General features: G+C 36.9%; 1 protein-coding gene across 1 annotated transcript; it reads right to left on the minus strand.

Annotated features, from left to right (window-relative positions):
• Positions 1-15,229: 15,229 nt before the first annotated feature.
• LOC143537546 (potassium channel SKOR-like) lies at positions 15,230-17,312 on the minus strand. The gene is made up of 6 exons (XM_077031289.1): positions 17,248-17,312; positions 16,984-17,172; positions 16,567-16,642; positions 16,184-16,478; positions 15,980-16,101; positions 15,230-15,576 (listed from the first exon to the last, which is right to left on the minus strand). The coding sequence occupies exons 2-6, from the start codon at positions 17,149-17,151 to the stop codon at positions 15,323-15,325; spliced, it is 915 nt and encodes a 304-aa protein (XP_076887404.1). The 5' UTR covers positions 17,152-17,172; positions 17,248-17,312; the 3' UTR covers positions 15,230-15,322.
• Positions 17,313-24,842: the final 7,530 nt, after the last annotated feature.

Below are 24,842 nucleotides of genomic sequence, written 5' to 3' on the forward strand. Positions count from 1 at the left end.
GGTCTTCTCTAAATATGTTATAAGCATGAAAAGCTAAGACACGCCATTTCTCAGTGTTAAAATCCGAATTTCGAATGTTCTGACTATTATGAGTCATTGAGTCATACCACATATGATGACCAAGTTGTAAACGGGGAATTAGTGATTTCTTAAAGCTAAGCCGCTAAAACTACCAACGAAACGAAGAAGCTTGATCTTTCTATACACATCACATGCTATTCGATTCACACGTGAGTCGTTCATATGCATCTACCAATATTAACAAGAAATCAACTTCCAACATATGAAAACTAGTGAACCTTTGGAAGTCCAGTAAAAGAGTTACTGTCTTGAATGTTTGTCTTGTATTAGATATTGATGGAGAGTCGTATATCATTGATCTATCTCCACATTTGAATCAGATCATAAAAATTTAGATAGAAATTACTTTTTGCGTGACAGAATGGGTGGGTTGGATTGGGTAACATGTCAAAACAGTGGTGTGTGAGAAAGTTTGGGTTTTAAAAGGGTTCGTTTTTGAAGTATCGGTACAATTGGAGTAAAAAATTGTTTCTAACTAAAAGGGACTCAGTCTCAAATGAGTCATTTTATAAATAAAAATCTATCAAAATGGGTTCATCACTACGTGTAACGTGGAGCGGACAGAGATGATGGTGTAAGTACAAAGGGTTAAAGAGCTTGCTTAGTTATGTTGTAGTTGATATGCGCTATATACTTGTGTAGCATGCATGTAGGAATTTGAGTGTCAATTAAACCCCAGATGACACAACTTGTTACCAGAATTTGTTGAAAATTTAACTTCTGAAATCATGCTGGATTGTTGGCCGGCGGGTGCTATGCTATTAGATTTGTTACTTGATAGCCTTTTAATGGGCCAAATAACTCTCAATTGTAGACTTATACCAAAGTAAGATGGGCTTGAGACTTCCATTCATATTGAGCCTTACCAAACTCAACTTTTCTTGAATGGACGGGTGAAAAAAAAAAACAACTCGAAATCCAACCCGGAAAAAAAATTCAGAACCAGGATTTTTTATACCCGACCCTACCCGTAGGGTACGGATATGGTATGCATTTTAGTACCAAAACCATACCGGAACCGGACCCGATTTGTACCCGGTAATACCCGAAAACTAGAATTGGTTCCATACCCGGAACCGACCTTATCAAATACCCGATCTATACTTGAAAATTACCTAAAAAAATACCCAAAAAAATACCTTTAAAAAGTACAACCCCTTTACAAAAATCCACTCTATACTCGAAAAAACCTAAAATTAGGGTATTGTTTCAATACCCGAAAATAGGATATTTAAATACTCGGTTCTATACCCGACCCGAACTTAGTGCATAAGATATGGATTTTAGAGACAATACCAGGACTGAACCCGAGTCAGGTATTGCCAATACACAATTTGTCAATACCTGATCATACCTGAACATGGTTCCATGCCTGAACTTGGTATTTTTCGGATATTTTTCGGGTAATTTCAGTTATAGATCGGGTATGAAACCAGTTCCGGTTTTGGGTATTAATGGGTACAAATGGGGTCTGGTTCCGGATACGTGTTTTGGTACTGGAATGCACACTCTATCCGTTGGGTCGGGTATATGTTCGGGTAGTAAAAAACCGGGTCGGGTCTAGGTTTTTTGTGCACTTCTATGTACTCTTGTATGATATTTTAACAACTAAATATCTGCACACTATTGGTTTGAACTCCGAACATCCTATTTCATAGCTTAACCACCTTACCACCCACCAAAATTGAATGACACTCTTGTACGATTTCATATTTTTATACTCTATTATATTGAAAACTTCTCCATCAATCTACAAGTAATACTCATACTCTGACTTATAACTCAATTCTTCTAATTCGAAAGTAAATAAAATAAAAATAAACCCTAAAATACAAAACTTTTGATCTCTCTCTGATATTGGATGCTTCAAAAGTTCCATTTAACAACTCATAAGATAATATTATAGCTCTTAACACTTTATAGTAATTACCAATTTCTTCTTTCGATAGTAGATAGACGTGACTCGACATTGCACCCTTAGAAACACAATATTACTTCATAAACTTTTAGCGCAAGACATCATGGATCATGGGACTCATGGTCCTTTTATTTGATGAAGTTGTTGGAATTGCTTTTGAGCCATAATATTAGACGAGACCGTGTTCGTTTTACCAATATGCGTGTCTTCTAGGACGATGAGATGATGATCATCCTCGACATCATGATTTAGCGAGGAGAAGAGAACTGACATGGCATCGAGGAAACAACTAAGAAGAGAAATGGAATAACTTTGTGTATTCTTCATATTTAAACACTTGATTTCTACTCCTTTGGTTTTGAATTTATTAGTACTCATTGGGTATCAAAGTAAAGGGAATTATGAGATAAATGTTGGCGCTTGCTAGTTGCTTGATTGGAAAATGGAAATCGAGTTGTCACTTTATATAGATAAAAAGGGAGAGGGTTAAATCGTCATTTTATATACTGAAAACCAATCACCTTTTTAACAATAATTAACACGATTTCAACAAAAACAAAAAGAGAGTTTGTGAGAGAATTATTGATGCTTCGTAAACAAGGCAAGTTGAATTATTAGACCATGTGTAGTCATAAAGCTCTACTATCAGGGGTTATGTGTTACGTGGCGCCCAGTTAGAGTTATGGTTTTGTACAAAAACAGGCTGTAGTCATAACTCTCCACATCCAGGCATTATGCGCCACGTGGCGCCCAGTCACTTTTACACTTTTTTTTTTTTTTTTAATTTTTAATAAGAATAATCAAATAACAATAATATTTTATTAAATAAATATTACAAGAAAATAAAAAAAAAATAATCGTCGTTGTTGTCGTCGTCGTCTTCGCCCTCTTCGCCGTCGTCCTCGTCGTCCTCATCGTCGTTTTCATCGTCTTCGCCATCGTCGTCGTTGTCTTCATCATCGTCTTCATTGTTGCCCTCGTTTTGATCATCGTTTTCAACAGGCAGAGGTCGATACATCCAAAGATGTTGGACCAAATCCTCCTTCAGTGCGTTATGTATCTCTCTTGACCGCACGGAATCCGAGTTTCGAGTCGTTGCTCCATACTTGCCGGAGTCCGTGGTGGATCCGGGTCCGGTATGAAAGTTGGACATATTGCTCTTCCCTCGTCCTCGATAATCATGTTATGCATTATGATACACGCATACATAGCACATCTCATTCTTTCTAAAGACCACAGACGACAAGGATATTTAACATAATGCCATCGTTGTTGAAGAACACCAAAACACCTCTCGATATCCTTTCTCGCAGACTCTTGCACTTTCTTAAAATACTGTCTTTTTTCATCCATCGGGTCCTGAATGTTTTAACAATTATCGCGAACTCTGGATATATTCCATCACCCAGATAGTACCCATGATGGTAGAAGTTATTGTTAGCCCAAAACGAAGCGATGGGAACGGTCCCAGAAATGTAACTCTCCATCACAGGAGACTGCTCTAAGACGGTTATGTCATTATTGGAACCGGGAACACCAAAGAATGCCGACCAAATCCAAAGGTCGTATGAAGCTATCGCTTGAAGGCTGACTGTTGGTCCCTTTTGATCGCCTCGTGTGAATTGACCTCGTCATGCAGTTGGACAATTAGCCCATTCCCAATGCATGCAATCTACACTCCCTATCATGCCAGGGAAACCATGCACCCTTGTATGTGCCTCGTAAAGACGTTGTAGATCGTTAATGTTGGGCTCTCTCAGATAATGTGGTCCATATAGTTTAAATATTCCTATATTTTACAAAACTTTTATAAAATAAATGATCACAGTAAACAAGTGATAAACTATTTAAAAAAAACAAAACGTACCGTAACGAAAATACTCCAAGGTGTCCCGAGTTGTTTTTTCGGCCATCTTTAAATACTCGTCGTTGATGTCGGTCGTGTTTCCGTAGGCGAGCACGCGCACGGATGACGTAACCTTCTGAATAGCCGTGAATCCTAGCGTCCCTCGAGCGTCAAGCTTTTGCTTAAAGTAATCAAACTCACGCTCCAAATCATTGGTGATGCGTATAAATAAATTTTTAGACATCCGAAAAGACGCCTAAAGGTCTTCGGGTTCTTGTATCTCGGCGAGTCACAGAAGTAATCCGCCATCAACCGGTTGGTGGCTTCGGCACGATCTCGTTCGATATATGCTCTTTTTGAAACGGGGGGTGGAGAGCTAATGGCACCCGTAATGGAACTCATATACTATGTCGCGAGCATAATCGCACTCGTAACCGCCTGTTCCTCCTCCACGTCCTCGGCTTCTTGGTCGGGCCCGAAAAACTGTTTATATATAGATGGAGGATCCATATATAGTGAATTTTGTGTAAAGGAATTATAGAGTTGTAGAGTTGAAAGAGAATTTTTATAAATTTGATAAGTTTTGATTGGGAATTAGTTGGTTTAATATATAAAGAAATAATTTTTTTTTATTTATTCACCAACGGTAATATGCAACGGTCCATTTTTTATTTTTGTGCCATTCTGCGCGTTTTGTATACAACGTAGCAAAAAAAAATCATATAACGCAGGGGGGGCGGTGTACCCCCCGCGTTTTCCTCCTAAACGCTACACAAAACTCACCCACTACAGGTGGTCTTAGGTTGCTGAGCTTCAAGGAAAGAGTCGTATTGTCATTTTGACTTCCCTACCTAGAGGTGCACAAATCGGTTTTTTTAAAAAAACCGGTTCGGTTATTAACCGGACCGGTTTTTTTCGTCCTGGAAAAAAACCGGTTCGGTTAATAACCGGACCGGTTAATAACCGGTTTTTGTGCATGAAAACCATAACCGGTCAAACCGGTTACGACCGGTTTGGGAACCGGTTAGAACCGGTTAATAAACCGGTTTTTTTATTAACCGGTTTTTTAATAACCGGTCTAACCGGTTAACCGGTTTTTTTTTTTTTTTTTTTTTAAATAACCATTATTTTTTCACAGTATAAACAAACCGGTAACTACAAGCATTAAATCGTTATCGCATATTCGTAACTCAAAAATACATAACTTTCATTTATAGCTTTTACATTAAAAATACAAACATTAAATCGTTATCGCATATTCGTAACTCAAAAATACAAACATTAAAGAATGCTTAGACACGATTACATTAACAACTTGCTGTTTCTTACTCATTATTTTCATCGCTAACCGATCCCGAGCTATTCCTTAGGTAATCGTCGTACGCGGCTTCTTCATCGGTCATTGGTTGAGTGTGTCCTTGATTGACCTCGTCTTCATACAAGCCCGCCTCATAGTCAATTTCCCCCTCGAGTGAGCGTTGATGTTGTGCCCTATCTAAAGCGTCCAAGTAATCCTTGTAGCAAATAGACATCTCTACAGCTGGTGGAGTGAGTCGAGTCCTCCTAATCGATATAACCCTGCCAGAAACAGAAAAAGCAGACTCCGAAGCTACCGTGGAAGCTTGGACCGTTAGTAAATCTTTGGCCATGGCGGCGAGGATCGGAAACTCATCCTCCTTACCTCTCCACCAAGCCAGCAAATCAAGACTTCTAAATTCATCTGGAGTCATGTGTTTCACAAAGTTGGTACCACCATACCTTCCAAGTTCACTGCTTGGGGTGTTTACCTTTTGACGTTTACCGGCGTCTTCCCAAATCATGTAGTACATCCCCATTTCAAGGTCGGTTTGGGATTGGGATTGGGCAACAGCTCTTAACGAGTCATGAATTTGGGAAGACGACCCGTATTTTGTAAGGTAAACATCATACATGTTAGACAAGGTGGTGTTGAAAGCATTCTTTAAAGTTTGGTTATAATAGGGGTTTTGATCGTCGTTTAACTCTAGCTCATCACAAATTTTTTCTATTAAAGCTTCAACACCACCAACATTTATGCAAGGGTTTAACGCAGCAGCACATGTCAAAACAGCGGGTAGTTGTTGAAAATATTTTCTAAATTTTTCTTTCATTTTTACACCCATATCAAAATAAGGTGCACCCCTACAATGAAGTTCACTCAACTTTGTGCACATGACAGCAATTTTTGGTAAAGCAATGGGGCTTGTTGGATAGTAAACCCCGGATAAACTTGTTGTGCAAGATTTAAAAATTTGAAATACCTCCGTAACGATCTCAATCAATAACCAGTTTCTAGGATCGTACGGTGCACATTTACCCCTACTTGACATTATTTGATGAAACGCAACTAGTGATTCTTTTTGTTGGATGGCTTTCTCAAACATATCACAAGTCGAGTTCCATCTTGTTGGACAATCCCAATTGGGCCCCAAACATTGACAATTAGCTTCATCACAAAATTTTTTGTATCTTGAAAATGTTTTATTGTTGCTAAAAACATCTCGTAACATTCTTTTAAAATTGTTTCTTTGCGTTTCGATCACGTTTAACCCATCTTGCACGGCCAAGTTGATAATATGTGCAATGCATCGGCTATGAAAAAACGCTCCATCACAAATAGGTTTATACTTTAATTTTAAATGGCCAACCGCGGCCGTATTGTTGGACGCGTTATCAAACGAAATTGAAAAGATTTTATCTTCAATCTTGTATTGTCGAATGACTTTATCCAAGAGTTTAAAAATATTTCTGCCCGTGTGCGGGTAATCAAACAATTGAAACGCAACGGTTCGTTTCATCATTTGCCACGACCCGGGGTCAACCCAATGAGCCGTCACACAAATGTATGAGTCGGGCGAACCATTAGGTACCGACCACACATCCGTTGTTAAGTTTACACCAGTTTGTAAGTTTGAAAAGTATGAAATTAGTTCGGATTTAGCGTTTTTCCAAGCTTTAAGACAATCTCTTCTAAGGGTCGAACGACTTACGTGTTGGTAGCGTGGTTGAACATACTTTTGCATCATCGACGTGAATTGAGGGTTGTCGAAGTGGTTGAAAGGAAGTGTATTTTGAATCACAAAGTTTGAAAACTGTTGACGTACCGCTTCAAGGTCGTACGTAAACACCGTTCCTTGATTCGTCATCTCCGGCTGCGAACTACTTCCCGATTCGTCCTTCAAGGCCTTGCAAAAGGGCCTTTGTACATGCGCTCTTAAAGTGGAGTTTGCATCTTTGCCATAAAACTTCAAACAATGTTTGCATCGAGCTTTTTGGGTACCGTTAGACATTTCGCATAGGTCGAAATGTTGCCAAACATCTTGGTTTCGTTTCGTGGGGATGACCCGAACGACCGTTTCTCCCGTGTTCGAGGCACCCATGTTGACGGATGAAGCAGCACTTTGGGAGGCCATGATAATCGACTACGAAATAAGAGCGTATGGAGTGGTATGTGGTATAATTGAGCGTGAGATAACAAAATAATCGCGTATGTAATAAACGTTTAGAGCGTTTGGAGTTGTATAATCGAGTGTGATCTAACCAATACCCAACCTAAGCTATATATAGATGTTTGTGGGGGTAAAATGGGAAAAAAAAAACGGTCAAAAATAAGAAAAAACGGCTATATGGCCGTTACTCAACGAAAAAAAAACCGGTTTTTAACCGGTTAACCGGTTTTTTTATAACGGTCAAAAACCGGTTTATAAAAAAACCGGTTTAACCGGTTTTTCTAATAACCGGTTATTAAAAAAACCGGTTTTTTAAAAACCGGTTATTAAAAAAAACCGATTTTTTTTTAAAACCGGTTATAAAACCGGTTTAGGCTCCAAATTGTGTAACCGATATACAAACCGCCGGTTTGTAAACCGGTCAAACCGGTTTACAAAAAACCGGTTTTCTTAAAAACCGGTTTCCGGTTTAAACCGGCAAACCGGTTCGAGGACCGGTTTTTTTGACCACCTCTATCCCTACCCCTTCCCCAAGTTTCAAAAATCAAACTATAACCTCTTTGTTGTTGGGAGATTGATGGATAAGACCACTAACGTCGTACACGGAAACCCTTAAAAATTTCGAGGTCTGATTCAAGTAAAAAACGGACCCTAAAATTCAAAAAAGTAAATATCACTCTTTAGGATTTGAAAACAAAACCTTTGTTTACATAACCAACACTCTTTCTATTGCATTAAAATAAATTTATACATATTACATATTTATTTATTTTTTCACAAATATGTCCACGGGGAGCCTTGGTCGATCGGCCTCCGACCTAGTAGTGTGATACCCTCTGACCTAGTAGTGTGATACGATTTGGAAACTATTAATGTTATTATGTATGCTACTATATTATATAGTGGATCTGGTTAAGACAACATGGTTTAGTCATAGTGAAGCATTAGAGCTCTTCAAATTTGGAAAATGTGGTAGACTAAATATAAGAAAATCGTCGTTCTAAAAAACCACGTTTGATGGTATTCGTGATAACTTTAGTAGCGCATTAATCTTGTTATATAATAGTGCATTTACATATGACTAGCGCATTCGACGGACAACGATCTAACACCATAACCAGAATGACCATCCGACCATAACTGAAATCTTGTTTTCGTTCCATAAATAAGTACTAATATGTATCAAAAGTGCGGTCTCTAACTCCTGCGGCTCCAACTTTCTGTTTTAGTCTATAGATAATTAACAATATTATAAAGATAACAAATAATTGATACATAACAAATTAAACATAAATATTCATCTCACATACGGTGAGCGTAGTTATCGGTGAGGCAACTTATGAGGTTTGAGAATTGAGTGTGTGAATTCTATGGATGGAACTCAAATATTATAAAGTTTATAGTGAAAGATCTTTGGAAAATCGATATGTTCGATTGTTTGTGAAACGTCTAAACATGAATGATGACAATCTTGAAAAATGAAGAGTTGGTGGGTTATGGGTGATTGGGTAGTAGTAAAGGAAGAGAACCATGCTATGAAGACTTAATTTATGACAAGTCAACTACAATGAGTACATAGATGATCAAAAGGCGGATTCATATTTCATAGGAGTATAGGACATGTGCTCTAATTTTATTGTTATCGAGTGGGAAAAGAAATACAATAAGGCAAACTTGCTTTTTTGTTGAATCGAATGATGAGGGCATAATAAAAATGTAGTCATTGGTTTTAAATTGGATGAGAAATGGTGAGGGGGGGGTAAAAGGGGTTAGGCTAAATGTACCTTCTCTGATTGCTTGTCATACACCCCTTTGGAAAAACCAGCTTTCATATTAACCCTTGAAATCATATAATTACCAAATTAGCACAAAAGTAAGAATTTAATATTGTTTTTTTTACAAGTTGCGTTTTCTTTTTATGATTTCGAGTTTAGGGTTTTGGGTTTCGGTTTTAGGGTTCGGGTTTAGGGTTCGGTTTCGGGTTTAGGGTTTTGGTTTTAGGGTTTAGGGTTTGGTTTCGGGTCTAGGGTTTCGGTTTTAGGGTTTATGGTTCGGTTTCGGGTTTCGGGTTTGGGTTCGGTTTCGGGTTTAGGGTTTAGGGTTCGGTTTCGGGTTTAGGGTTTAGGGTTTAGGGTTCGGTTTCGGGTTTAGGGTTCGGTTTCTGGTTTAGGGTTTAGGGTTTCGGGTTTCAGGTTTCGGGTTTAGGGTTTTGGGTTTTTGGTTTATTTTGCAAAAGATAAAGTGGTAAAATAAAGATATTATAAATACATATACTATTAAAATTTAAATAAGATATTATAAATATTTATAATATTAATATTAAAAATATTAATTTAAAAAAAATAAATTAATAGTAATACTTGATAGTTTTTAATTTGATATATGTAGTGGAGGTTATCAAATGAAAGTAATGTTGTAGGGACTAATATGTATATAAATAATGTTAAGAGCTAATTATAATTTATGTAATAAGTTCAGGGAGGTATATTTAGTAAAAATGAAGTAAAATGGGGGGGGGGGGGTACATTTAACAGCACCCGGGTAAAAGTTGATGTTTCTCCTGCTAAATCTTCGGTAGTGGAAGTCCACACGACTAAAATAGTTTCTAACCAACCCAAAAACCACTTAAACCATTGGTGGGTCAAACCAAAAACAAATATTTGAGGTTTGATTTTTTAAACCAACAAAAACCACTCATTGTGGGCCCCAAACATCACACAAACACACACACACACACATATATACATATATACCCATATTTCTATTTATAAAATATATTAAAATATTATACATATATAAATATTTTTTATATATATTTCAAAAATGATGTATTTTTTTGTTTGTGTATTTTTATGTAACGACTAGTTTAATGGTTAAATTTTTTAACGGATAGTTTCTTACGATTTTATTATCTGTTTTACAACACTTAATTCGAATAAAAAAACATGACAAGAAGTCTTAGGAAAAAACATACTAAGAAGTCATTTTAAATTATGTATTTTTTTTTTATCTATTTGTTATATTTTAGTTAATCTACTTTTTATTAAAATTTTCTTATATTTCTATTTATTTAAATAAAATCTATAAAAATAAAATATTTTATAATATTGTGACATTTAAAGTAAATGTAAAGGTAAGTAATGATGTGAAAATGTTAAGATGGTTTGAGTAGTTGTATTGTTGGAGTAAAAAATATGGTTTTAAAGAAAGTTGATGTGGCAGTGACGTGACTGGTTTGAACCAAAAACTGTTAGAGATGGTCTAAGTTTGGTTTTCCGTGGCTGTATTATATAGGATTAGCAACAATAAAGTTTTATAACCATAACCTAATAGGCTTTACAAAGATCCACGTGGAAATATTCAAGGTCTGTTCTATTTTTTTTCCCTAGTTGTGAAAACGGATTGGTTTTTTCTTTGTAAATTGAGGATATGGAAAGCTACGAATAATAAAAAGGATGGTATTAAGTTATCGGTCTATTGAAGAGTCGAGTTAAAAAATACATCTTCTCACAGATCAAGCAGGAGTGTGAGAGTTCTGGATGTCCGTTAGGTCTCTCGGTATTTATGATATATTGCAACGGGTCCTCAAGTTAGTTCATGGGAGTAGGATTTAGTATTGTTTCAGTGGACCTTCTTTTTTTGTCGTGGTTCATTTGGTTTGTCTTTGTGTGCTTTCTTTTGTTTTGTTTTTTTATGGATGGGTTTGTAAATGATGTTTTGTCATATGTAGTTTCTTACAATTATGAGTCATATCACATATGAAGAGCAAGTGCCCTTAAAAATTGTTTGGTAGCTTCTTAATGATCACCTCTTAATGATTAACAGATAATCTTATGTCTGATTTGTTAAAAGGACTAAGATTTACCCATTTTGAAACCACAGGGACTCAAGTGTATAATTTTGACTTTTAAAGGCAAATTGCGCGCCCATGTTATTACTACATAGACTCAAAGAAAATCTCTTTAAAATAAAAACAAACCCTAAAATACAAAACTTTTATATGTCTCCTACTGGATGCTTCAAAGGATCCACTTAACAACTCATAAGATAATAACATAGCTCCAACACTTTATAGTCATCGATTTCTTCATTCGATTATAGATAGACGTGACTCAACTTTGCAACTTAGAAACACAATATCACTTCATAAACTTTTAGTGCCAGACATCATGGATCATGGTCCTTTTATTTGATGAAGCTGTCGGAATTGCTTTTGGGCCATGATATTAGAGGAGGACGCGTTCTTTTTACCAATAGACATGTCTTCTAGCACGATGAGATGATCATCATCGCCGGCATCATGATTGAGCGGGGAGAAGAGAATTGATATGGCGTCTAGGAAACAACTAAGAAGAGAAATTGAATAACTTTGCATGTTTTTCATATTTAAACACTCGATTTCTACTCCTTCGGTTTTGAATTGATTGGTACTCATAATCGGTATTAAACTAATAGTGGAATGAGATAAAATATGTGACTTGCTTGATTGGAAAATGGAAATGTTGTCACCACTTTATATAGAGAAAGGGAGAGGGTTAAATCTTCATTTTATTTATTGAAAACCAATCACCTTTTTAACAATAATTGACCCTTTTTCTTCAAAAACAAAAAGAAAGTTTGTGAGAGAGTTTGATGCTTGGTAAGCAAGGCAAGAGGCTGCTGAGCTTCAAGGAAAGTGTCATCTTGTGATCTCAACTTCCCTACCCCTTCCTCAAGTTTCAAAACTGTATGACTAATTGACTATATCTTCTTTAAGTGTTTATTGATAGGAGATTTTGATATAATACACCGGATAATGAGAGATATGATTTGGAAATTGTATATTAATGTTATTATGCATACTAGTATATTATATAACTAACCTACTCGTGATACAGTCTTGTTAGTTATAACATGTTTGATGGTATACGTAGAAACTTTAGTATTATTGGATGAGGCGAGGGTTAAATCCAATGGATGAATATGGCAATAATAAAAAAAAGTCTAATTTAGCCTAGGAGTATGGTTTTTCTTTTTCTTTCATTCTTTTTTTTTTTACCGAAAAGCCCTAGACCATTCTCATTCACAAACCAACCTTCATTATAAAATTAATTTCTCTCTCTTTCACCAACCCAATCCAACCAAACCAAACTTTCCATCCTTATTAACAAACCAAACTTCATTATTTTTTATTAAATAAATACAATTTATAATTGTTTTTTATTAATAATTATTGTGTTTTTTTATTAAAAGTATTTAGAAATATAATTTATGAACTAATTTGAATTTTACAAGTGTCGGATGATGAATTATATAATAATATAAGGTAAGATTTTCTAGATAATAAGTTCTATCCGAAAAATCTTATGAACCAATATAAAGTTGACAAGTGACGGATAATATAAATCGGTAATGATTAAAAAATAATTTCTTTTACAAACTTCATAAAATTAATATCGATGTGTTAAAAAAACTGAACAAGAATGTGTTTTTAGAAATTTTAAAAAACTTAATTAATAAAAGTTATTAGAAAAAACAATATTGATGTTAAAATAAATTAGTTTAAAAGAAAAAAGAAAAATAAATAAATAAAAGAACCAATGACATATGGCAGATGAACTTGTTTGCAAAATGGTTTGCCACCACGAGACGTTTGCCTATTTTTGATTGATTTTTCTTTTTTTTAATTTTCAACAGTGTTACAAACCAAGGAAAGTTCGGTAATGGAGATGGTCATAGATATACTTAAAAGCAAGCAACCACCCCCTTAAAATTAGTTTATAAAATGAAAATTTGGATCTTAACTTTAACCTTAACAATGCTTCCTCCTTGATCATCTCTGTTGTTAATTCCCTCGTCCTTAGCATTTCAAGATCATCAAATAGTTGTTAAGAAGATCGCTTGGATATCCTTCTTTTTATCTTTTGCAACAACTTGGTTGAAACCAAAATCTAACAATATTCGTCTATCAGTAAAGACTCCCGTTGGCTTCATAATTTCATTTCCTTGTCTATTTTACTCATATATCATTATCTCATACCAAACATACCTTTATGATGTAATGATTTGAATCTTTTTGTTAAGTTGTATAATCTTATCAAAGTCTTAGATATGCAGTCGGTTCATATAGATTCGACAGTATTTTTAGTTAATCTTCTTTTAACTTTTTTCATATATCCTACTTGGGTTGTATGCGTCCCAACACGTTGAGCTATTGATTGTTAGGCTATGTGTTACACTCATCACTTGTCAGTTATCACTCTCCAATCACTCTCCATTCACTTCCACCTAAGTGTTGTCATTCACATCCATCACTCAACATACGTTATACCCATGATTCATCTTTCATTATTTTTCTTAGTTTTAATTCAAATAAATAAATAAGTAAATAATAAATCCATTCAACTACTCAAAAGATGCCTCGTGATCACCCAAACTATATGGGTGATGAACGGTATGAATTATGAGGATGGTCACTCTCACCACGCAAAAGTGAGTAATGAGTGTGGCGGCGTGGTCTTCCTGTAGCTCACCACACACACCATCCACATCATCCCCACATTCATAACATATTGCCTGTTACTAAACAAGTATCACAAATTTTATGGTACTTAAACGTATTACTATGAATCACTTCCTCTTTTATTCAACACTACGAATCTATCAAGATAATTGGCGGGCCCTTTGCTGAGTCATGGATGCCAAAAGAAGAGAAACTAATTGGAGCATAAAAAACAAGTGATAAAGCAGATTCATTAAAATGCTTGTATTGACATTAGACACCCAAATACCCAATCAAACAAAAATATAGAAATATCAGCCATTTAATAAAGATAAATAAATAAAAATAAATTTCATAGAAGGGTAAGAAATTAACATCTTTATAATGGATTAAGACAAATCAATAGTGAAGACGATGTAGTGACTAGTGAGTTAGTGACATTATGGTTGACAATGCCAAATGACTTATACATAATATGTTATATTCGATTAAAAAAAAACGTTGTATCCTTCGATCGATCACACTTATTCTCTTGATTTATTTTAAGTATAGTATTACTATATTTAAGTTAAATGATTTTTTGTAAGTGTTGATGAATTGCAACTTACAAAGGCGTGTCTAACTCAAGCACTCGTTCAGTACATGCACGATGTGTCTATCTTATACCAGTGTTTTACTATATATATCTATAAGAAAACGTAATGGCTTCACTATATATATCTATATATATATATACACATATATATATTGTGTAAATTAAATAAAAAAATAAAAATATGTTTATGTTTTGGTGATTAGTGAAAAGTAGGGTTTAAGAGTGGGGCGTGTTTTTCTTTGGATAACGCTAGGAGCAACAGCGCCCATCTTTGGAGGTGTGGACAAACGCCTCATTGCAGATGTCGTAACACACACTAGTGAGTGTGAAATGTGAAAGTCCATTTTGCCACAAAGCGTCTATGTGTCTTAAAATGCCTTTTCTTTTTCACATAGCGCAACTCACACCTAGCTCCTATATATAATGCGTAGCCTAAAAGTAGTGTTGTGGTAATTGTGAGGCCCTTATCAGTCAGTGGGGTAGGGATTAGGAATTAATCGGGGTTAACTGGGCTTAATCACAACCTAATCGGAATTTTTACAACCATGCGTAAAAGTAGTTCTCTCAAATTTTCACCAAGTTCTCTTAGAATTCTTCGTTCGTTCCTCTATATAGGGGAATATTCAGGTTTACATGATAAAAAGAACAATTATAAAGATAGGTATATCAACTTTCAATGTATAAAAAAACACAAAGCAAAAAAGTAAGGTGTTTAAAAAAAGCTTAAATAAAGTTACGGATTTAAATTCTTTTTTCTCTCTTTATCACTTTTAAAGGAAAGCTTTATAAAACATTTTAAATTGGAAACTTTACATATAAAATAAAATAACTAATCATCTTCACATAAACATATAAAATAATTATACCAATTTATATGTAACGCCATAAGTACAAAATTTTGCAGCATGACATGGTGAACTCAATGATGCATAATTCATGCTTGAGTAGTAATTAAGTAGAGTTTTTGTCCATCATTAATCATATCCACATCAGAAATTTGACCTGCATCTTCTGTTATTATGATGCAATTAGAAGTGGGAGGAAGGTCCATCTTTAAATTATCTGCTGCTGTTTTCATGAGTTCATCAATGCAGTCCGGAACCCATAGTACAATCCCAAACTTGTTTTGATCCTTTGGTTCCCATGGCTGAAATGGATATATGGTACATTTTTTTCTTGCCATTTTATCTGTCACTAAACACAAATTAATTTATAGTTAGATTGACTGATAAAAAAAGAAAGGAAACGATTTCGTCTACGTAATGAACACGTTATAAATAGGAACAATCACGTGAATAGCCATGTTGACTAAATAAACTAACAAAATACCGAATGAAACTTACTTTAAAAGTTATAAATTTGACTGTCACAATTTCTTTTCATCAAATATCAACACGTGGACCACTTTTACATAAAACTTGGCTATTTTTGCGGCAGTTAGACTAACAACCAATAGCACACTGGCATGTGTCATAATTGGCACAAAAAGTTAAGTTTTGCGTAAACGTGACTATTTTTATTCACATGAGTACGTGACACATTTTGATTGGATGCGATCATTTGTAACTGTTAGATTAATAAACTTAAATACCTGTTGATTCTTGAGAGCATGAAGGGAATTCTAACAACTGCAAAGATTTGGCTTCTTCCAATAACTTTATCAACATCTTGTTACCGGATAGTCTTGCTTCATCAAGAGGAGTGTTACCCCATCTACACATTCAAACCATAAGTTTTATTTTATGTTATACATTTAGCCTTTAAGACTCAACAAATATTGATCACTAAGTTATACCTGTCCTTCAATAGAACACCAGCTCCAGCTTCAACTAGCAACTTTGCTATTAAATATAATCCTTGTGATGTTGCAACATGAAGTGGAGTTCTAAAATCGTAGTCTTTTGAGTTCGGGTCAACACCGTATAATAAAGACCGTCTGATGATATCTTTGTCCCCTCTCGCCACATGTGAACACAAGAAGTTGCCAGGGCCGTTTATATTTAACAATGCCCCGTTTTTTACTAGTAAGGATGCAATGTTATCATGCGTGTTCTTGATCGCTTCAAACAAGGGCGTGTTTCCAAAGTTATCTATTGGTAACATGACATGAAGTATTTTATAAATATATTTGATTAGTTTAAATAATTTGAGAAAATCATGAATTAGTTTAAAGTTTACCTGAAATGTTAATTTCCACGTTGTTTTGAAGCAGGAAAAGTGTGATATCCATGTATCCTTTCGCTGCAGCAAGATGCTGTGAATGTCAAAAAGCTTGTTAGCTAGTAACCGAAATAACCAATACAACTGAATCCAACCGACAGTTTGGTTGAGGTCTTTCCAAAAAATAAAATTCCAGTTCGCTTTCAACTTTGCATGTACTGAAAACCAAATTTTCAAGCTTAAAAGACAAAACCGAAACTGAACTAAATCCATGGTGAATACTAAAAACCGAAGAAACTGAAACTGAATGGTTTCCAAAAAAATACTGAATGTTTGGTTTTCAGTTCGGTTTGAGCTCAGAACAGGCTCAGGAACACCCCTGATTCTATGCAACTAATGAATTTTTTATGTAAGATTTCTGCATGAAAAACATACGAGTGGTGTCCTTCCATCATAGTCTTTCTTGTTCGGGTCAGCTCCGGACCGAATTAAGCTCTTTATCTGAGGCAAATCTCCATTAAAAGCTGCACTATTGAGTCTTAATGCAAGTTCTGCTTCTTGCATTCCAATATGAGCTGTGATATCTGTCACCATATTCTTCATGCGATCGCCACTTTCTTTACCCTGCAAAAATATGTTTCAAGATGAATAAAAAGAAATAATGTGAATATTAATCAGTTTAATATTTCAAGTATTCACCTCTCTTAGATTGTTTAAGATCTTCCTTCCATCAAGAAAATATATTTCAAGAATATTAGTGAAAGTTTGTTTATCAAGCCGCAATAGTCGACAAAGTTCACACACTCGAATCGTGTATGGTTGTGGAATGTTACTGAAGAGGTAGGTCCCAGCAGAGCCCAGTTGGACCCACAGGACTCACCTTGAAGAGAGACGTCTGCGCAGAAACCAACTGGATCCGCAGGACCCACCACGCTCAGAGACGTGATGTCCTTACGCGCAGTACGCAAGCTGTTCCCGCAGGAAATGCCTCCCCAATGGTGAAGTACTCCGCCTGTTCCCGCAGCTGCGGATACAAGCCATCAGGGAAGGCCACCCGCGCAGCAAGGCTACACGCACAAGGCACTTAGCTCTCAATAATTCAGTAACCTGAAGGAATGAGCAAAGCCGGGAACAATCCCGCACAAAGGCGGGAGGGGGAATACTCCCGCCCAAATGAGCCAGTCCGTACGATACTGGAAGATCTTTTGTACTGTACCTGACGAGGTATGGACAAAAGATCTGACCAGAGATACGACAGCCCATTGACAACAGTATGGCGAGCAGCATGCTCTTGTACTGTATGTCACTATTAGCCGCTACCTACTCACCAACTCCTGTCATACCACGTGCATAGCCTGCAGTTGGTGGAAAAGGAATAGTACACAGCAGGCCTGGTCACTATCAGCCACTGCCTACCCACCAACTACCAGCATGGCACGTGCGTAGGCCACAGTTGGTAGAACAGGAATACTATTCAACCGGCTATACCCTCTTGGAAACCTACCTTCGGCTATAAATACCCCAAATGGTATGATCTTATCATCTTATCTTGTATCTTACATCTTATACCTGATATCTGCTCTAGCAATTTTCTTAATATACATTTATATTCAAGAGCAATCTAGTCTGATTCTCACGCCGGAGGGTGGTCACAAGGAGGTACCCCCCCCCCCCCTTCTCAGTGACGAGCTCACGGTGTCTGTTTTGCAGGTTATCAGAAGAACCATCTTCGCCGGATCTAACCCCTCGTGGGAAACATCTATTTAACCCCCAGATTATCCGTAATCTGCCCGGGGTAACTTAGTGTTTCTTCATTGGCGCCATCCGTGCATAAAAGCTAGAACTTCATTTCTTTTCAGTTTTTTCAAACTTCTGGAAAGATGGTTAAAGAAACTCCGGTAACCACAACCCCAGCTACTGAGGGGAATACCGGCGACTACACAGTTTTTACGAACACTACCCCGATTACCCAAGCCGGGGCAAGTGCAGTAAATTTTACGAACACTACCCCAGTTACCCAAGCTGGGACAAGTGCAGTAAATAATCGCTCACTGGGATTCACCGATACCCAGTTAGAGAGACAACGAACGAGGCTCCCCCGCCAAACACTCGATGAAGTTAAAGCGTGGGCGGAAGCGCGTCAAAAAGAATTCCAAGCCGAGTTGGATGAACGCTTACGTTCACTCCAACAGCCTGAGGAATTCGGAGAGTACTGGGACAATGATTCGGAGGAATCCGATAGTGACGCAAACCCTCGTCATAGGGCGAAAGGGAAGCGTAAGGAAACGGACTCCCAACCGAGAAGGCGTTTTGGAGAAACCTTCAAACCAAAAAACGCGGGTGGAAACCCACGTGACTTCTCCAAAACATTTACACCAACTGCTGCAAAGGCGGGAACGTCCAAATTTGCAAGGGACATTGCGGAAGCAATCGTCCCGAAAAGTGCCAAACAGATGTCCAACATCGGCACTTACGATGGTATATCTGATCTAGACGATCATTTGAACAGGTTCATAGCGGGGGCAACCGTCAGTAGTTGGACGGAACCTACGTGGTGTTACATGTTCCAAATGACGCTTGTTGGGGCAGCTAGAGCGTGGTTCGATCGTCTACCGGTCCACCACATCTACGATTGGGAAGACTTCCAGCAGAAGTTTAGCCAACACTTCAGCCAACAAAAAAAGTATACCGAAGAGCAATGGACAATCCTCAAATGCATTCGAGAGGAAGATGAATCTTTGCCAGACTTCATCACTCGCTTCAACTCAAAGAAGCTAAGTCTGGGTAATATTAGCGAAGATCTTGTTCGCGCTGCTTTTATCCAGGGCGCGAACGACCCAGAGCTCATCCGCACCTTAACGGGTAAAGATGGCATGCCATCTACATGGGATGCCATCATGACAGCAGCTAAACGCTTTGCGGAAACGGAGAAGCAACTGGGTAGAGATCTCCCCCAGAGCACAAACCTCTACACCCAGAAAACAAGAGAAGACAACGTCCTTACCGCCCGACTAAACAAAAAGCGGAAGCTAGGCATTTGGCAGTCAAGGGTAAACTTTGACACCTCATCCGGCTTGCAACATCGGTTAGGCGGAAGGGATAACGTACAGTCGAACCAGAACTCCAGATGGACGCCACTCACCAAAAGCGTCACCGAGATATTCGCCACTGAGGAGCTCCCATGGCCAAAGGCTCCAATAATCCGACATCGTCACAATGCTGATCGGAGCAAATACTGTGACTTTCACAGGACAAAAGGCCACAACACTGAAGAATGCACAGACGTAAAGGACATCGTCGAAGCATTTGTCAGAGATGGGACGCTCGCACACCTCGTGGCGTAACGAACACTGAGCAGGCTGATGCGTGTAGAACCCCAGCTGGGGAAAACACGAATAAAATTGCAGGTTCAATGCCGGAGACTACATACTGCGTAAACAACGAGATCCCGAACCAGGTGCATATCGGCTCGATGGCACTCCCATCCCAACAACATGGAAGGGAGCTCAATTACACAGTTTGCATGTAGATCAATTCCAAATTTGTAAAGAAAAGGCCCAGAGCCACTTCTAATGGAAATGATTCTCCTTAGAACATCGAAGCTGATGATTTTACATTTATGCTTATGAACTTTCCACACGGATATGCCGGTCTTCACCGCATACATTAGTGTGAAAGAAGTCGTTGCGTGGGGAAGGCGGCAAAACCCGCATAAACCCAAAAAACGGCAAACCTTCACGCAGGTCAGTTAAAGGTAAAGTTCAGTCATCCCACTAAATGAAAGTGCCGGTCTATCCGCACGAATCATGATAGAGGAAACTGAACACTAACCTATTAACAACCGCACGTCGAACGGTTAATTTATTCAACACTGACGCCGGTACCGCATAATTACGTGGAAAGTCTTTGCGTGGGGAAGGCGACAAAACCCGCATAAACCCAACAAGAATGGCGATTTCTCGACTTTTCTTCAAGTTTGGGGTCTTGGTGTCTATTTGTCACACCCCGACCATAGGCAGCGGAATATGCCGGGGCATGATGGATTGCTCAAGAACACAAGACACTATTTAAAGTGACAATATTTTAAAACTCATTCATTCATTGAATCATTAAAAGTAACACAACTTATCCATACAAAATAACTCAAAAGTACAAGAAATAAATTGTTCATTCTTCTAATAACCTAAACGGTCTTAAAATAAAATAGCGTCTTCAACTTCAATCAACCAATAATCAAACCTGTAACAATGCATAAAATATATTTTGTCAACACGAATGTTGGTAAGCAAATTCATAGTTTTGAGTATATATAACATGAGGCAAAATCCACAACTCGTATATGAGACCATAAATAAAAGCAACAATATAAATCATAAATAAATGAGGATCCTTTATTGTGATATAACTACCCAAATACTCGGATAATGAGGCCCTATTATACTAGCACGAGGCTAAAGTAGTTAGGGGTGTGTATGATCACACTTAATGAGACTTAACAACAACATAAAAATAAATACTCGTGCACGTAAAGCATATGAGGCATATAACACACAATAGGGCAATTATTCTAAATACCATATACCCTAGAGTTTGTGGTTTGAGGATCTAGTATCTTAAATCGTTCTTGTTTTGAATAGGTATGCATGTTACCCCTAAAGTATAAAAATGAAAACGGGGGATGAAATGTACTCACTTGGAATAAGTGACTTGATGATGAACTTGCCCAAAAGATTGCTTGGGAAAGGGCTCAACGAGTTAACGGATGAATCCTATATATAAAAGGTCCATATTTAGTTGGATATATTCGGAAAACATAAAATGACAAGTAAACTAAATAAACAAGGTTTTGGGGTTTAAAGTGTAATAAAACTTAAGTAATTTAAAGTAACGGTTTAAAAAGTAAGTTATCTCGAAATCGGTTCTCGGTGTTTTATCCGTAAGTTTTACTTATCAATTGTTAAGTAAATGGGTGGGAATTGGTTTAATGCAATAGTGCACGACCCCTTAGATAAATACCAAAACGGGATTTAACGAGTGTTCGGTTTAGTCGGTTCTTATGGATCCAACTCATCAAGGTGCTCCAAGTCAAATTAATTAAGCTATTCAAGGACTCTGAAGTCTTTTGTTGATTTCATTATTCCATCTTAATTTAATTTGCATTTTTCCAATTATGGATTGTTACAACTCCTTATGGTATTGAATACTTTCAGTTTGAATTAATTATCATTTGCATATCTTTTCTCATGAATGAAGTTTATTTTATTTAAGTAAATTGTTTATGATATCATACTCCTATCTTATTTTCTTATTATCATTCATCACAACCCATTTTAATCTCAACTTCAAGTGATTTATTCCTTAGGATTTTCAAGATTTATACATTTATATCAAAAGGTGTTTTAGAAATTTTATTGTTTTATTTAAGTCCATTTAAATATTTGAAATGTTTTATACATTGATGATTTTCTAGTTTTATACTTAAAATTTCTTAAAACTTCTGTTTCCTCACGAAATTATGTTTTCAAGTGTTTTGTAACCCAAACGATGGGACGAATTATCTGGACCATCCGACGATCTAAGTAATTATGGGTCGACATCCAAGTCCTCGCATGGAAATCATAATACGTACAATTTTGTGTCATAATATAGAATTAAAAGTAGTTGAGATAACGGTACAAATGTAAAGATGATAAGGACATGGTGGATACGCTGCTGGTGCATCCTATATATAAGTGTTCTTATCAAATTTCATTTACAGTGTTGCTTCAACTACTCAAAGTTCCATGTTATGGTAAATTTTATCCAAATGTTTTTCCTTAAAATTTAATTATTTGAACACTGTTTTGTTTTAGTTTTCTCTAATTTCGGGACGAAATTCTCAAAAGTAGGGGGAGACTTTAACATCTCGGATTTTTCGTAATTGAATTCGAATTCGTTTACCCGACTCGGGAATATATTTCGAATCTTTTGCATTAATTAAAACTTATATTTATTAGTATTTAATTTGGTTTAACTAATTTTATATTTTTTATAACTTTTAAACTTGTCAAACAATGCTTAGAAACCTTTAAAATTGCTAAAATGCACTTTTGGAACTTCAGGGACTAAATGAAAAAATGGAAAATGGTTGGACACCCTCCCACGCCACGCCGCGCGGGGAGGAATTTCCAACCTCCGCGCGGCGCGGCAAGGTACCTGCACAGTTTCGGTTTGTATTTTGGTTCGTTAATTTATTTTAAGTGTTAAATCTTTCCTAATCGAGCCCAAATCACGGATTTTGAGCCCCAAGAAAAAGTAATCTAGTATAGTATAATGTCTAGGTTCATTCCCCACTAATTCCCTGAGATTATATTGATCAAAAGACCCGATTTTGGTCATTAATGCATAATTCGGTTTCCATAACCGATTAATTGCTTAACTAGCCTTTTAACTTCTGTATTATTCATCATAATATTTTCCCAAAAAGCCTAAATCACTTGTCTCAGCCATCATTAAGTACTCTCCCACGAATTCCCTTCTTCAACCATTCTAATCTTCATCAATTTATCAAGCTTGTTTAAGGCTTGTTGACTTTGAAGTTCAAGACATCATTGACCTCGATTTCCTCTTAGTTCCTCTTCTCGTTTGGGTAAGTTGTCTTATATAATTTTGCAGTTTTTCATTCAATAAACAAAAGCTCTCAATCAATTTCATTAATTGAGAGAGTTTCGGTGGTGAATTCGACCGCGGCCCGTTAAGGGTGTTTTAGTTAAGTTTGTTTATGTAACACCCCGACCAAAGGCGGATTATACATCGGGGCGCCACATATTGCTTCATTACTCGCGACACTATTGGTGTCAATATTTATTAATACACATTTTATCGCACACGCGCAGCGGGGAAAATAAAGAACATAAATCAAACATAAATCAATATATTATAAATTATAACATTCAAACAACATTAACTTGTCTTGATACATTTTAATTCTAGGTCCAAAAGTAAAAACGTCCTACGTGTCCACAAGCTCCAAAACAGCTACTGCAAACCTGAACATGTGTTAAAATAAACGTCAAACACTTGCGTGTTGGTGAGAAATCAAGTTTAATACAATACATAGATAACAATAATTCTGCGCGCAACATGTGTATGTCTGGTTTTCAACAAGGGTGTAATCTGATCGGGACCAACTCTAAGAGACAAGACTGCCAGTGCTCACAATTGAGCTCACAAACAAGACTAACTGTGCAAGTGTAACAAAAGAGAAAATCATAAACGAATGTTCTCCCGTGTTCATCTAATGGTACCATGAAAACTGCGGAATAGACCGACGAAACGGTTAATGATCCACACATACAAATAAACAGCCAAGTCTACGTCCTCAACACATGGGATACTGCGCGACTAAAGTTCATAAACAGTTTAAGACTCAAGTTTTGTATGAACACATGAACATCCCAAAGCATTTAAAATAAAAAGGGATTAGATACGAGATAACTCACTTGATAAACGATGCGGTGAAAGATATGCAAGAATCAACTCTTAAACAAGCAAAGTTAACCTATAATTAAGATTATTGTTTTAACGATCTGTTTTAAGTCTTGATAATAAGTTAGCATAATTAATAAGTAAATTATTATATAATATATATATATTACCGGAAAAGCAGGGCAGAACAGGGAGGAAGACGGAGGCAGAGAGGAAGACGGCAGAGAGAGCAAGGAGCAAGAGAACAGGAGAGATTAAGTGTTTGTGTGTGATGTGTTATGAAAATATTATTATTATATATAGGAAAACCCTAGGAGACACAAACCCTAGAAAAAGGGGAAAAGATCTCAAAAAGTAAAAGAAAAGATATCAACGGTAAAAAGTTCTGAAAAGTAAAGATATCAAAAGATATGGCAGCTGCAGGGGGCAAGATAAAGCTGACAGGGAACAGTAAAAAGCATGGGCGGATCAGATAAAGGTACTGGTCAAGCATGGCAAAAGCAGATCTCAAAAGATTATGTTAGTCACTTTATCTGTCAACCAATGGGGTTGGTGCGCATGCTGCGCCGAAAGTAACTATTCAGACATTAGATGGGTTAGGTCAACGGCTCAAAAGATAAGACAACACAAAAGCAAACGGCTAGATTTAAACAGAAGATACAAGGGTTAAGCGCGGGAAGGCTGAGTGCGCGAGCGCGAAGGCTGGCACAACAACCCTTAGCGCACTGCGGGAAGAATCGCATCCTTAGCGTGCTGCGTGAACTAGAATTCTAAGCGCATCGCGGGAAGAACATACATTCTTAGCGCATTGCGGGAAGAACATGCAT

The sequence above is a fragment of the Bidens hawaiensis genome, unplaced genomic scaffold, assembly GCF_021521415.1.
Source record: "Bidens hawaiensis isolate Kalapana, Puna unplaced genomic scaffold, B.hawaiensis_p1.1 tig00011228_1, whole genome shotgun sequence".
Classification (NCBI taxonomy): Eukaryota; Viridiplantae; Streptophyta; class Magnoliopsida; order Asterales; family Asteraceae; genus Bidens; species Bidens hawaiensis.